The sequence below is a fragment of the Mauremys mutica genome, chromosome 3 (genome assembly GCF_020497125.1).
Source record: "Mauremys mutica isolate MM-2020 ecotype Southern chromosome 3, ASM2049712v1, whole genome shotgun sequence".
In the NCBI taxonomy this organism is placed as follows: domain Eukaryota; kingdom Metazoa; phylum Chordata; order Testudines; family Geoemydidae; genus Mauremys; species Mauremys mutica.
Window position 1 is genome coordinate 146,607,976 of NC_059074.1, and position 15,629 is coordinate 146,623,604.

General features: G+C 39.0%; 1 protein-coding gene across 6 annotated transcripts in view; it reads left to right on the forward strand.

Annotated features, from left to right (window-relative positions):
• The window catches only part of LTBP1 (latent transforming growth factor beta binding protein 1), a 331,513-nt gene that overhangs the window by 190,932 nt on the left and 124,952 nt on the right, over positions 1 to 15,629 (forward strand). For 3 of the 6 annotated variants that reach the window (XM_045009926.1, XM_045009927.1, XM_045009931.1), the window contains 2 exons: positions 8,300 to 8,467; positions 12,817 to 13,050. The exons of 1 other annotated variant lie outside the window; for it this stretch is intronic. In XM_045009926.1, coding sequence (XP_044865861.1) covers positions 8,300 to 8,467; positions 12,817 to 13,050 — 402 coding nt within the window. The remainder of the gene's footprint in view (positions 1 to 8,299; positions 8,468 to 12,816; positions 13,051 to 15,629) is intronic. 2 more of the 6 variants (XM_045009928.1, XM_045009932.1) reach the window with 1 other exon arrangement.

Genomic DNA, 15,629 nt, shown 5'->3' on the forward strand with positions numbered 1-15,629 from the left:
CAGGGTTCCACCCTTTGGACTCTCCACACTGCTGAGAGGATTCACAAAATGCCTGGCAGTAGGAGCTTTTAAGGCGAAACGGAACCCACATCTACACATATCTCAATGACTGGCTGATCAGGGGCAGATCCCAGCAGGCGGTCACTGCAGCCCTGGATTATATCCTCTCCCTTTTCTCTCAAATAGGACTCCTTGTGAACTATGAGAAATTGTCTCTTACACCATCACAGATGATAGTGTTAATAGGAGCTGTGATCGACTCTCATTGGTGAGAACTTTTTTACCAGAGCACAGGTTCTGATCTCTCCAGTCAATGATGAAGGATCTAAAATTGAATCTGACAATAACGATGTATACCAGAGGTCAGACTAGAGGACCACAATGGTACCTTCTGGCATTGGAATCTATGAATGTCTTTTGCTATGTCACATGTCAGCTTGCAGGTACATGATGCTGCATGCCAGATTTCACCTGCAGCCCTTACAACTATGGCTGAGGTTGGTGTACTCCCCTTTCAAGCATCACATGACCAAGAGAGTCGCAGTCCCACCCCAAGTCCTACCAGAATTGGCTCAATGGCTAGACTCAGAGAAAGTATGACATGGGATTCCCTTCTGTCCCCTCCCCAGCAATGCCTCGTAAGTGCCTGCCTGAACCAAATGCAGATGCAAGGGGCCCTGTCCCAGGATGAGCTGGATACAAACATCCTAGATCTCAGGGACATCCAGTTGGCCTGTGTAGCATTTCTGCCTGTTCTGCAGAACTGCAAGTTCCACATCTTGATGGACAACACATCCACGAGGCACTATATAAACAAGCAAGGGGCTCTCAGTCTCTCTCTCTCTCTCTCTGCCAGGAAGCCATCAGTTCGTGGATCTGGTGCCTTCACCGCAGGGTAACTCCACTGGCTCTTCACCTTCCAGAACCAGCAGTGACTTGGCAGATTTCTTAACCTATGAGTGGTCTCTGCAGACATCCAGCATAGAGCCAATATTTTGCCAGGGAGGGCTCCCACAATAGAACTTTTTGATGCAGAGGACAATACTAAGTGCCTAAACATCTGCTGTAGAGGGGGCATGAGCTCAAGTTACTTACCAGACTCCTTCCTGCTACAGTGATCTCCAGGCCTCCTCTTCCAATTACCTCAAACCCAGGGTAATATCCAAAGTCAGATGGGACAAGACCGCATTGATTCTAATAGCCCCCTATTGACCAAGGCAGTTTTGACTCTCAGACCTCTTGCAAATATCCATTCAGATTCCCCCCATCTCCCGATCTTCCTGGACATGATATCTCAGAACTATGTCAGATATTGCACCTGGGCCTGCAGTCATTTCACCTGATGCCTTGGATATTGTCTGATTAAGCAATGCTGAAAGGTACTGTTCTCAACAGGTTGCACAAATTCTCATTTAGAGCAGGAAGCCATCTTCCAAGCATATCAGCTCCTGCAAGTGGAAGCGGTTCTCCCTGTGGGCAATCCAATATAATATGAAAACAGTAGAGGCCCTGATAGCAGACATCCTCAAATACATGCTACACTTGAAACATGCCAGACTGGCTTTTAGGTCTGTCAAAGTCCAACTTTCCAGCAATATCAGCTTGTAACGCTCTGATACAATCACACTTGGTCTTCTCCCATCCAATGGTGTTGAGATTCTTCAAGGGCCTCCTGCATATTTATCCACCTGTTAGAGACCTGACTCCTATGTGGGATCTCAGCATTGTCCTCCTAAAACTTATGAGGCCTCTGTTCAAGCCACTATTGGATTGTTCAGTACATCACTTTACTCTCATGGCAGCCTTTTATTACCTTGACCTGAATGATCAACGAGCTCCATGTCCTTATGGCTGTACCTCCTTACATATCTTTTCACAGGTACAAGATGGTTCTGAGACCACACCCTATGTTCATCCCTAAATTGGTCTCAAAGTTTCAACTGAATCAGTTGATTAACCTACCGGTCTTTTCCCAAAGCTACACAAGACACCATGAGAGAAAAGGCTGCCTAGTTTGGATGTTTCCACAACCTGGCTCTATACCTTGATAAGACCAAACCTTTTAGATCCTCTCCTCATCTTTTTATGGCTAAATCCAGCTTGTCAAAGGGTCAGCTATTCTATCACAGAGAATCTCTAAGTGGATTAGATAATGTATCTCGCGCTGTTATCAGTCAAGGCACACTCATCCATGGTACATGCAGCATCTTTGGCCTGCTTCAGAAAAATGCCAATATCTCAGATCTGCAAAGCAGCAAAGTGGAAACTTTCGTCAAAAATTACGCACTTGACATGGTGGCTAGATCTGATGCCAAGTTCAGGAAAGAAATACTTCAGTCTTTATTTCACTAATGCAACTAAAGCACCTTATTCCCGGCATTCTGAGGTGATACTGCTTACCCCAGTGCCTTATAGTGGGTTCCACAGTGACACATTCTTAAAGATGAAAGAATGGTTACTTACCTACAGTAACTGTGGTTCTTCAAGATGTGGTAGCCAGTGTGGCTCCTGTGAACCACCCTATATCCCTACTGTTTGGAATCCTCAGCAACACAGGGTTTGAATTATGAGGGAACTGAGGGAGGATCACAGCTACTCTTCACTTTATGCCCTCATAAGGGAGCATGAGGAGGCACATGGCACAGTGCTATCAATAGGCTTTGATCTCGTGCATGAAACACATGCGTACATATGGTGGGTTCCACATTGACAACATCACAAAGAACTACAGTTACTGTAGGGTAAATAACTATTCTTTCCATTTCAGGCTCTGGTGAGCAGAGCTCTCTAGTGGGCACAGATTCTTCTGCCCGCCCCTCTTTCCCCCAGGCTTACCCCTTCTGCCTTGTTCCCTCCAACCTGTCTCAGCATCCATTCTGTCTCTTCTCCACGCTGGCTCCTCGTCCCAGTTACATCCTCCTCACCTAGCCATTGCTGTATTAATTGAGATGGAATAAATGAACCAAAGGTGTTAATGTAACCTGGTCACAGTCCAACATTAAACAGTGTTAAACAAGGTCGGGGTTTGGTATACAGAGACCTCAGCCTACTTAGTACCATGGCAAACCCACAACTAAAAATCTTTTTAGCTTGTTGTTATAGATAAAGAAAAGAAGGAAAAACAACACATTTGAAATGTAAACAATTAAATAAGGCTTTCATTTTAACAGAATCCCTTGTTCCTTTTCCTTTTAGCTGGAGAGAGCTTTTAGAAGGAAAAACCTCTTGTTTGATAGACTCTTAGATGGTATCTGAGTTGGTAATAACTGTCCTTTTGGGGAAGAGAAAATAAGTTAGTTGAGATGGGCTGGATCTGTTGCTGTTGTTGGTAAAGTCCAATCCTGTTTCATCCCAGATGGTGTTTGGGATTCATCTGGAGCCAGTAGAGGTAGTGATGTCACCTAAGTCCCTCTCTCTGGCCCAGTCTGGTCAGGACATTTCTTAGGATCAGGATGCACAAGGCCCAGGGTACCAGGAGATGTATGGGTTGGCAGCCGGGATGGTGAAGCTTGCTCCAGTAGCCATTTTTTCTCTCAAAGTCTCTTTCTTTAAGGACCCACAAAGGGAATAGTGGGTGGAATAGCTCATCCCCATTATTTTGTCCACCATTTAGACTTAGTTTCCGACACATGTTTTGGTTCACTGATTTCTGGTTCCACACTTTTCTTGTTTACCAAGCATGATCTTAACACAGTCTTTGAATTATATCAGGAAGCCTTTTTGTTTGGACTAATGCAGTGTTTCTGTCTGTCTTTTGTACCTTTTCACATCAGCACTTGTTGTTATAGGTTATTGTAAAATGTCATTATTATTAAATAAAAATAATATAATAATAATAAAGTTATCAACTTTCACAGTGTTTACAGTTGAAGTCATAACTAGGGTAAATTTGTAGGCCCAGTTATCGCAACATGATTCCCAATCTCCACTCCTCAGACTTCTCATGCCACATCCCAGTTCTGTCTCCTTGCCCAGCAATTCCCTGTTCCTCCCTTCCCCCAGTTCCTCATCCAGTCTCTCTCTTTCCTATCCTGGCCTCCACTTCCCCCAGTCCACATTCCCTGTCCCAATCTTCTTCCCTGTCTCCTTGTCTAAGCTTGATGTGTCCCTCACCCTTCCCTGGCTCCTCGTCCCAGTCTCTTTGCCCAGCCAATCCAGTTCTTCCCATGCACCCTGCCCATCCTCAGATCTCTCCCCCCTTCACCCTCATCTCCTTCTCCCAGTTCCACTGGTTCTCTGTTCCAGTCTTCTTGCCCTGCAGTCTCCAACACCCCAGGTCCTCATCGAATTTCTGTCTCCCCACACTTATGGCTCCCTGTCCCCACCCCCATTTCTCTCCAGGTTCTTTGTCCCATTGTGCTCCTTTCTCGATTTCCAGTCCTAGTGCCCTTGCCCAGCCAGTTCTAATGTCTGTCCTATCTCCACCCCAACTCCGAGTCTCAGTTTCCCTCCAGCCACTCTGCCAGCTCCCAAACCCAAGGCTTTGACACCTTTTATTTTTTGCAGAGGGAACGTGTGTGGCAGAGGAAAATTAAAACAACTGAACTTGAACAATTTTTACAGAGAAATACTGCTGATTTCTTTTTTAACATGGCACATTTTCTTAGTAATAGAAAATGAAATAATTAATATGCCTCTGTCATTTTGGCAGAATAACAACTTTTATTCAAAAACTTATGCACCATAAAAGTATATCATAAAATTGTACATGACCAACAATGCCAACATCTTCATTTATTTTTCTCCCAAATGGTAGCTTTACAAACAGTCAAACTAATGACCCACAGAATATATAGTACTTATCTGAAGTGAAACCATAAGAATTAAAACTGGAAATGAAAAGACCAATTATACAACAGACTTCTTATCTCTGGTTAGCCTTTTGCTGTAGGATACCATTGTGCTTAGAGTTAATGATTTTCCTGAATTATTTAATAGCTTTTTTGGATGGAATACCCATGGGATTTCTGATATAATTATACATTTCTTATAAGAGAATTATAATTATATTTTGACATATTAAATAAAGTTTAGATTTTAAGACATTCCCTCACTATAACTGCAAGGGACACTTTTTTCCCCTAAACAAAATTTTGTCTAAACTGATATTTTTCACACAAAAAAATTGGTTTTCCCTCCTACAGATTTTATATTGATTTTATATATTTTCTGAACAGCTCTAGACGGGAATGGTGTCTAACTGAATACGACATGGATCTTATAGTTAACATTGTCATTTAGGCTCTTGAAGAGAGAATAAACAGCATGATACTGAATTGGTTGATGTTGCAAACAACATTTAGGACAGAGAAGTAAGTCAAAGGGATATTGAGACATTAGAAATATGAAGTAACTATTTACATGGTAATATTTTGCTATGAGCACCCTGTACTGGAATTCCACACATGACCCTTAGTTATGATTACCAGCACTGAATGCTGCAATCACAGAAATTAGGTATGCAATCTGCCTACCTCAAATATCAAGTATACATGTCCTTACTGTGATACTTACCTTCATGGTTGATGACTCCGTGATCTTCCCTTTCGTTCAGGCATGTAATCTGGGTGACAACTTGCTTCACCTTCCCTCTAAACATGCACATCCAGGTAACGTCTAAATCCTGCCACTCCTTCCTATACATTTCCTAAATATGATCTTTACTCACCATCCAAACTGCTGAAATCGCATAATTTTATTACTGTTACCTCTGTCCTCCCTCCCCTTCCCCACCTGTTTTTTGTTAAACTCACTTGTTGTGCCTTATTTCAAATTAGATTATAAACTCCTCTAGGCAAGAATTGTGTTTCCTGTGGGGTTTGTACAAAACCTAGCACAATGATTGAGACACGGTCTTCATTGGACCCTTTAATGTTACCTCAGTACAGATTAATAATAATAAAAGTACTCACATTAGAATCATGGCTTCTCCTTGCTGTCCCTCTCCATATTAGGCTGTCGAGAAGGATAGGATTGCGAAAAGCCTCAGTAGTGCTGGTGATTATCATTCAGAGAAGGCATGTTTTATTTCTGGATGACGTATCAGAGCCCCGCTTGCGGAAAAACTTGATTTATTATTCTTTTAATGTAACAGACAAAGTCTTTGCTCAGTGATATTGGGAAGGGAATGAGAAGAATGTATCTTTCCTTTTCTGTTTCCCCTCACTAGAATGGAGCCAGCAGGGAGCTTTGGGAGGGGATGTCACCTTGAAAGCAGAGACTGGAATGTCTCTTCCACTCAAAAATGGAGGCGGTGGGAACTCTATTGATATTATCGTGGAAAGGATGTGTGTGTCCTTGAGGGTGGTGGGGACATGCTTTCTGACCACCACGGTACCAATACTTGTTACTATTACAGCAGTCTGAGAGGCATGCCAGATGGGTGTGGGTGCTGGCATCATGGTATTACCAAGAAAATTAGATGCAACCTTAGAAATATGCAAAGGATTGAAGTTACATGTCCCAGGATGAATTCAAGTTTTGTTAACAGATCTGGTAAAAAATAATCTGGAATGCTGATATTTAGTGGGAGAAAGCTCTTCAGAATGCAGTAATGCAAAAGATGCAACAAAATCACCCTTACAATTTTCCATTTTTGCTTTGTTGATGATGAGATTGTCACCTCAGTATTCTTCCTTCTATTACTCTGTGCTTGATGGAGGGAAAACCTGGGCAGTACTGTGAATACATAAGAAACTTTATTTAGTTATTTGGGGCAACTTAAAAGTTTTTATGTAGTTGTAGTGTGATTAAGTGGCAAAAAAAAGTCATGGCAGTTTAAGACTACATAAGCAGAGACATCACATATTGTTCAGTGAAATTCCACCATGAAGATTAATGGAGATACTTGAAATGTTTGTTTCTAATTTCTGTTTTGTTGAATCTTTAACAAAAACATCTTTTCTCCCAAAATTTTTCTTGGGTGTTGGAGTTAAGTAGGCATTAGCAAAGTGAAAAAGTTCTAAACAGCATGAATAAGAATAATTTCCTCCCTTAGTTAAATCAGGCTTTACTTGCTCCAGATTTCTGAGGTCATAAACTTACAACTTCTCCAATTGATCATAGTGTCTTATAGAAAAAACAGGGTAGGCAGTACCTGAATTTCTAATGTGAAAAGCTGGTGGGGTAGGGGGAAAATATATATAAAGCTCAATCTCTGCCCCTCTTTCCCCCGACCTTCTGTGTCTGTGCCTTTGGCAGACACAACATAGCCCTAAATATTGTATCAGACATGAGTTCTGAGACTTAGTCACTGTCCTATGCGGCTGGCTGTTGATGCTCAAATATTAAGTAACTTTTTATAGTTTAAAATTACATTACAATTAGTTTGCATATATGCTCTGACATTTCCAGTTGATTTCCACATCTCTGAAATCTTTGCCCTTATTTTGATTTAACTGAACCTTTCACCCAGCTCTGTCAACTTTTTTTTTTAAATATTAAGGTTGGATGGATCTCAGCCTCATATTATGTCCACACTAGGCAAAGTTTATATCCTTTGTATGTGCAATGATCAAAAATATGCTAAGGCACTGTGATTTTCTTGGACCAGAGCAATTTTGAATCTCAGTGGAATATTTAATCTCATATATTTGAGGGGGTAGATGGTATAGCAAAGAGGGTGGGATGAGATGGGGCATTGCCTGCAGCATTATTAACTAACTATTTCAGCAAACAGCTCGTAAGTCTGGTGAAAGAAACAAACAGCAGGATAATCTAAAATTGTTCCCTTTATTCAGCTGTTTTAATTGCAAAATGTCTTTGTTGTCAGGACTAGGAATAATCAACCAGTTGTTGTTAAAATGTATAAAACGCAGTGAAATGTAAATATCTAATTGCCTTGTCCATTTAAGAACAGCTGTCTGATATATAATATTAAAAATAGCCCTGTTGCAGTCCCATGTGTTTGTATGGCTTTGTAAGTCTGAGTGGTGTTGTGACTGTAGCCTGACAGTGTTCTGTATTACTGTTCACCTGCTTTAAGCTTATGCTGTAGTGCTCATGCATGGGAAAGAGAGCTGTTTCTAATTCTGTGCTGCTAGAGCATGGCAACTTCTGGTGTGAACATCAGCTTTGATTCCTAAAATATCAGTTTTGTATTGTTTGTAGTGCTCCTCTGAATTCAGATGCTGTTGATGCCAAATAAGAAATCGTCCTTATATCCTGAGTACTGAGAGACCCAGGCATTTTTTAAAAAAAATTGTTGGCAGATAGCAGTGTTAATCCTGTTAGCTGGTGCTGGAACTCCTGTGGTGTTTCTCATGTAAACTCTAGCGTCCTCCTTCCCTTTTTGCTGCAGCTGATAATCCTATGGTCTCTGAAGAGAAAGGGCCCTGTTACCGGTTTGTCAGTGCAGGAAAGCAGTGCATGCACCCTCTCTCTGTTCAGCTCAGCAAGCAGCTCTGCTGTTGCAGTGTTGGCAAGGCCTGGGGCCCACACTGTGAGAAATGTCCCCTTCCAGGAACAGGTAAGAGGTGCCCAGAAAAACCTCAAACGCTCACCCACACACTGTATGCAGGGTACATACTGCATCATCTCTTACATTTGATCTATTTTTTGTACCCTGTAGTTTCTTGCTGGTTTTGTAAATGTTAATAGAAAAATACAATACAGCTTTTTTGTTTGTTTGTTTGGATAAACAAGCATTCATAACAAAGATGGGATTTTCCTTTGCTATGTAATGGTAGACTTCCAGTTTAACAAATAGACCCATCTCAGTGTGGAGGGTTTTAAATGACTAATTCCTGTAACATGAAGATAAGGTTAGTTTACAGGGATCTGGATAAATTGAACCAAAGTGCCTTTAATACTTTTCAAACATAAAAGGCAGAAAAGAAATGATGGAAGGTTTTGGAAAATAGCTTGCTGCACCTGCATGCATTAAGTTTTCATTATAAATAGCAGAAGTTACATGTGGGCAAGTGTACTCCCCCTTTTTTTCCTGATATGTTTCTAACACACTTTTGTAGAGTGGTGCCAAGGATGGTATCATAGGATTAGTAATACCTTAAAAATTAAATATTACAAATTACTTTTGGCTGAAACAATCACTTGTGGTACACGTAGGGTCAGATTCTATCATCCTTACTTACTTTGAGTAACATTTTATTCCATGAGTAGTCCAGTTGGGTTTTGTTTTTTTAAAAAGGCTTACTGAACTAAAAAGATGCATCAGTCATCAACTTGGTACACCAAAGAGATGGGATCATTGGTTTTAGTGAAGCCACTCACAGACTAAGATACTACTCAATGCGAGTAGTAAGGATTATTTCAAAGTGTCTATTATCTAATGTTACTTAAAACTTAAATGTCAGAATTCTGAATCTTTTAAGGCTTCATTTCAAGATTAGTTTACTGTTTCATTTGGATATATAGTAAAACAAATGACTAAAAGTACTTGAACATCAGTTCACTGTTCTAGCTCAATTTTATTACCGTTATGTGTATTAAACTTAATAATTGTTTCAGTTGTGTTTAGTGGATTAGTAGGTTCCTCGATTTGTAGGAGATAGAATAGAACTTGAACTATAATACACTGTGTTTACTGAAACTACTGCTATAGATGTCACTGGTATGATACCATACAGTATCACAGGAAATTTTTATTCTTATCTAGAGCATGGTTTTATACATTGGCTCATATTTTCAGAAGTGACTGGAAATGTTTGGCTGTCCGGCGTGGAACATCATAACAGGATCTAATTTTCAGAAAATACTTGGCCCCGTTAAGATGTTTGAATTTGGACTCTAAAAACTGAAGCAATCAAAGTTACTAGTTACTTTTGAATATTTGGGCCATTATTTCCTGTATGTATTTGACTGATAATTCATATATCAATGGTGACTTTTTAAGTCCATCTGTTTTTCACTGTCAGACAAGTAATGTTTGAGCAGTTTTACATGGAACAATATTCTCATCAGGTGACTAGTTATTTAACTGCAGGAATAATATATGGTTCCTGTGAGAATTCTAAAGATTAGGAAGGGGTTTGTGTCCTGCTTGGTCTAAATTAGAACTGGACAAATATCTTTTTGCAAAAGTTTTTCTCAAATAAAAAGAAGTGTTTTTAATACTGTATGCTATTTATGTAATTAGAGTGACTATTCTAATGAAATAAATTAACATTTTAGTTTACTAGTGAGAGAATATAAAATATACAAAAAAAAGTCAATTATTAATATGGGAGCCTGATTCTGTGGGTGAAATCCGGGCCCAACTGAAGATAAAAGGAGTTTGCCATTGATTTCAATGGAACTTGAATTTCACCCTACATCTTTTGCGTTACTAAAACTCCCACTGAACACACTGCAAAAAAATGTAGGATCCATAGTTAAAATATATATGTGATGGGTTCACTAGAATGAAAAATCTGCGGAGTATATTTGGACATTATTTTGTAATATTGTTTTAGGCACCTAATTAAGTAGAACTTCTGTATGTAGTCATTTTAGAAGTAAGAAACATATTTAAGGGCCACATTTTTAAAGGGACTTTAATCTGATCTCCACTTTTGTGTCCACAATTAATTAGAAGCACAAGTGAGGTTATATAGACATCAAACTACCTGATTTGTGACCAGTGGATTTCTAAACAACATCTTTTAGTGATTAGTGATTATGTATGTCAATTCCTACAAAATTGTACCAGCAATTGATTGCAAGAGCCAAATTGGAGGCTGGCTTTACAACTTTGCCCTGTAATATATTTTGAGCCCCTTTTTAAGGTGGGTAAAACATGAGGTAGCCATTTAATAAAATATATTAGCATTTGCAAAAGTACTGTCCAAATTAGGAATGAAAACGCATGCAATAGGCTAGATCATGCCTTCCATTGTAAAAAGATCTGGGTGGATCAAAATTAAATGAAAAACTCAGCAAATTTTAAACTGCAGGGTTTAAGCTGCATCACCCTCTTCAGCTGGCAAGGATTGGTGGTCTGTTGAAAAGTCTATGAGGACTGGCCTCCTACTCCATTAATGTTTCAAGATATAGGGGTAGATCTTCCGCTGCTGTGAAGTATCATCACTGGAACATGAAGGGCCAGATTCTCTGAGTTCTTCCCTGAGCACTATTGTCCCCCTGGGCACTATTGTCCCAAATATCAACTTGTTTGTATTTAAAGCAGTGATGAAAATAAGGCCCTGATCCTACTAAACCCCTAACTTGTTTCTCTCCTCTACCAGCTGAGTTTTTCAAGCACAGTGCAAGAATCCACTATTTTGGGTGGGATGATCACAGAGCCAGAGGCCCTCTGCATCCTGCTACAACTCCCAAACCTCAGAACCTGGAGTTCATGCAGAGGGACTAATGTGGGGTCAGAATAGATGCTGCTTAGCTTGAACTACCTTTTCTTCTGATAGATTTATGAGCAGGATTTCCACTCCTCCCTTCTAGAGATGATCTGATCATATATCAGCCCTCTTAGCAAGTACTAAAGAAATACTCTTTTAAAAAATCCAGATGAAGTGTTATTTTTTCTGCACTTATGGAAAGGCGTGTTATTTTTTGAATATTATACCATACTGCAATATTTTAATCCTGTTATTTCTGCGTGAATCAGAACAATGGATTCAGTATACATTTTAAATTTCAGTGGGGCAAGATCACCACTGTATATTTAATTTGAAGATAATATTGTAGAATGAAACAGGTACTATATATTTGGGGACCTTTTTGGAACCCTTACTTCTGGAGATATTTTGATATTAGTTTAATTTTATTTTTAAGAAAAAATAGACATCATTATGTTGTCGTAGATTTCTGAAAGACACACAACAGGTTTCCTTTAAATCATTTATCATCACATTTGAGTTACTGAAACATTTTTTATCTTTCATTTAAAGATTAATATATGACAAAATAATTTTTAAAATGAGGTATTTTTCATGTAAATTATAGCCATTGCCTATTTTTAAAATGTTTACTTTTCTAATAACACTGTTTTTAAAGTCAGATTGCTACACATGACTCTCTTAAAAACCCTAGTCTAAAATATGCTTTTGCTGGTAACACTTTTTTCAGTGGTCTCCTCCCCAGCAATTAGGTAGTATCCAGCAGAACTTTTCAAATTGTAGGAGATCTTAGTATTTCACTGAAATAATCTTTTCCAGGGTTAAATTTCATTCAATTTCACTTATTCTGAGAGACTGATTTATAAAGTAGGTAACTCCATGTTAGGACCTATGGAGTATATCATTGTTTCACTAGAATTTTAACATTCATTACGGGCATTATCCAAAGCCAACTGATGTCTATGGAAAGACTCACTCGTTGAGTTCAGTGGGCTCTAGATCAAGGACTATGTCCGGTTTCTAGTGTAGTTGATTCATATCGCTTAAATAAATGTTATAAATCAAGATTTTTCAGCTTAATGTCTCTGGTTCAGTGGTAGTGAGAAGCTACTTTTTATTCTTTGGCAACTTCAAAAAGGGAACTATAGAAATAATAAATCCTAGTTACTTATGCTCTATAAACAATGACAAGTTTCAGATGAAAAGTCACCTCAGAAATAACATACTATTTGAATTAGATTAATTAAAAATGGTTCAGATGAAGAGGCATATTTAACACAGCTGAAGAAAAAAATAATAAACTGGAGGAAAAGCCTTTTATAGAGGAATGAATTAAGTCCTAAAGTAATTTTTCAGAGGTATTCAACATTAGCATGCAATAATGTTTGTTCTTAACTATAGCATATTTTGTTGTTAAAATGTACATACAGTAGCAGAGTTGATTTTTGTTCATTATATTTTCCATTGTGTCAAAATATTGCACTTTTAGACTCTTAAAAGGAATATTTTCCCATCCCAAATCTAGCTGCTTTTAAGGAAATCTGCCCTGGTGGAATGGGTTATACGGTTTCTGGCTCTCATAGAAACAAGCTATATCATCACCCTGCAGTTAGAGTACAGCCACCTGTCATTGGCAAGACCCAGATTACTCAACCTGTTGCTAAAGGTACTTCTCCTCCACCTCTCCCAGCAAAGGAAGAGCCAGTGGAGGCACTGACCTTCTCACAGAAAAGTGAGCCCGAGGTGGCTGTGCAAGAAGGTGAGAGTGGAAAAGGATCTTGAACTGTAGTTTAGTAGATAGCTATATTTCTGTGCATGTACTTCTGTTTTACATCCTTTTTATATAGTGTTTGTATAGAATTTGAGAGTTTTTTTAATAATGAAGAGTTCCATGTTACCGAATGAATTATGCTACAGACTGTAGTTCTCAGCCATTGTTATACAGTAGCTCCCCTTGTACACTGAAAACTCTGCACAGAGAGAAAACCACAGTTCAGCCTAATTTTTGTGAGTAATAGAAACAGAAAATGTTTGTCTATTATAAGGATTCCGGTAACAATATTAGGCATCTCTAAAATATGGAAAGTCTCATTAGTGTCTTATTTCTTACAAGAAGGCCTCTTTCTGTAAGTTTTTTTTTCTCAGTCTTTGCATGGGTTTCTGCAAGCTCCTCTAAATACCATTAGCAGCTTTAAAATGGCCTGTTTTTAACATGCTTAATTTGAATGCAGAAGCAAAGAAATACAGACAGCCTGCAGCATGTGCAAAAATAAATGCATTGCCAACACGCTATTGGTGAACAGAATATAGGCAGGTAAAAATCTGATTGTGAGGAGTGTTGTGATGGTTTTGAGTCCTTTTTATATGTTATTTTCAAGAAATAATTATGCAACTGGTTCACAGGGGCAACAGTTGGAAGTGTCTGAGTAAATTTTGCAGAACTTCATGGGAAATTCAGTCACCATAGATTTACTTCTTCTGAGGATCAATTCCCTGGTGCTCCTTTTAAAAAAAACAAAAACAACAAAAAACCCTAACATTTTAATTGGAAAAACAAACAAACATTGTAAATAGTCAATTTGTGTTGCATTGGAAAATCCTACCTTGAACTTGGCAGCCTTCATTTTGAAAAGCTGAGGGATATTTCTGCATCAGGAAGGTAGAAAAAATATGAGATTCTTTTTAAGTAAGTGAGTTCCATCTACTATAATACGAGTTACATAAGTAGAGGGAGAGACTTCAGACTTTTCAGTCTTTGAAAAGGAATTGTCAACCTGTTTAGGCCCTGAAAGGAAGATAAAGACTACTTGGTATTTTAAAGAACTCGAGGGATTCTCTCTGTTCTAATTCTGCCTTTTCAGTTGCTCAGACCTTTCTTACACAGTTCCTTTTGAGCTGAAATTTTCCAAGCTTAGTCTTAGCCCAAAAATGAAATTTAAACTTTTCCCACCAGAAATTTTGTGCAAGGATAAATCAAAACAACTGAAGCTAGAATTCTAAATTTTATAGAACTCAGGGAGATGTAAAAGGTCAGGAAAGTTTGAAGAAAATTGACTCACTAGTTTTAAAATTACACATATTAAAAAACCACTGTGCTCACTTGAAGTCAGTAATGATACACCTGCGTGTTAGATTTTTTATCCTTTTTTATACATTTAATACAACCTTTGACATTTGAAATGCAAAATATTCTTAGTTTCTATGCTCAATTTACCTGCAATGCTTAAGAACTGGAGCTGGTGAGGAAATGGTTTTTGTTCCCATGAAAAAAAATTTTTTTTCGGGGGGTTGGGGTCTTAAAACCCTCACAAAAACTGGGGAAAAAATCAGTTTACAGCAATGGAAAACCATAACATTTCTACTGAAAACTAGCATTTGGGCCAAAAGTGTTTCATTTTTGGTTGCTAGAAATGGGGGCGGGGAGGGAGGAAATCGGGTTTTTATTTTTTGGCGAAACCCCCTCCTCCCAATTTTTGTTTTGTTTAGTCAATACTGGATATTTTCCATGGAAATTTTCATTTTGACAAAAAAGCCTTTTTTGGTGGAAAAATCACATTTTCAATTAAACGTTGATCAACTCTATTAAGAACACCTCTGCTAAGGGTGCCTTACTCCTGTGGTAAAGCCAGCAGAGATTGTAAGCTCCTCAAGTTGAATATCTCCAGTTTAAGTAAGTTTAACTTTCACAGACCGAACAGGTCCATATCAAGAGATTTTCGTGCTCCATTAATGACAATTTCCTCACTTAAGGGTGGGTAAATTACAGGCCAGGAGCATGCAGGGCTCATCAGCTCTGTAATGGGTAGACTCACCAGGCTGGGGAGCCTTTAGCATAGCACTTATGCTACATCACAGGTGCACACTGAATCTAAAGCCAGCATAGCCTGCAACAGAAGAATCATCTCAGCATAGGGGACTCCTCCAGTGGCATAGATCTGGGATAGAGTTTGCTATTCCACCCTTCCTCCTGTCTGCCAGTGTTGAGGGCAGAGCAAGGACTTCTCTGTGATTCCCACACTGCCATACTAGAGTTATGGTGGGGGCCAGCCTGGCATACAATCAGCCCAGGATAAGCCATGCACCTCTTGAGAATGTGTTGTGTGCTCCTTGGCCATAATTGGCATGAATCCTCAAAGGAGAGGGAATAGAAACAGTGGCTCCACGGATGCTGGGCCAGTTTTCTGACTGGAACAGGGGCCAGGAATCTGGCCCAACATCTTTGAGGATCCAAACCATATTTTAAAAGAATTAAACTGTTAGCAGATGGCATCCTTTAGAGAGGCTGCATTGGATTTGCATACAAGATAGTCTTTGAGACTTGCATAGGGTTGACAGTAG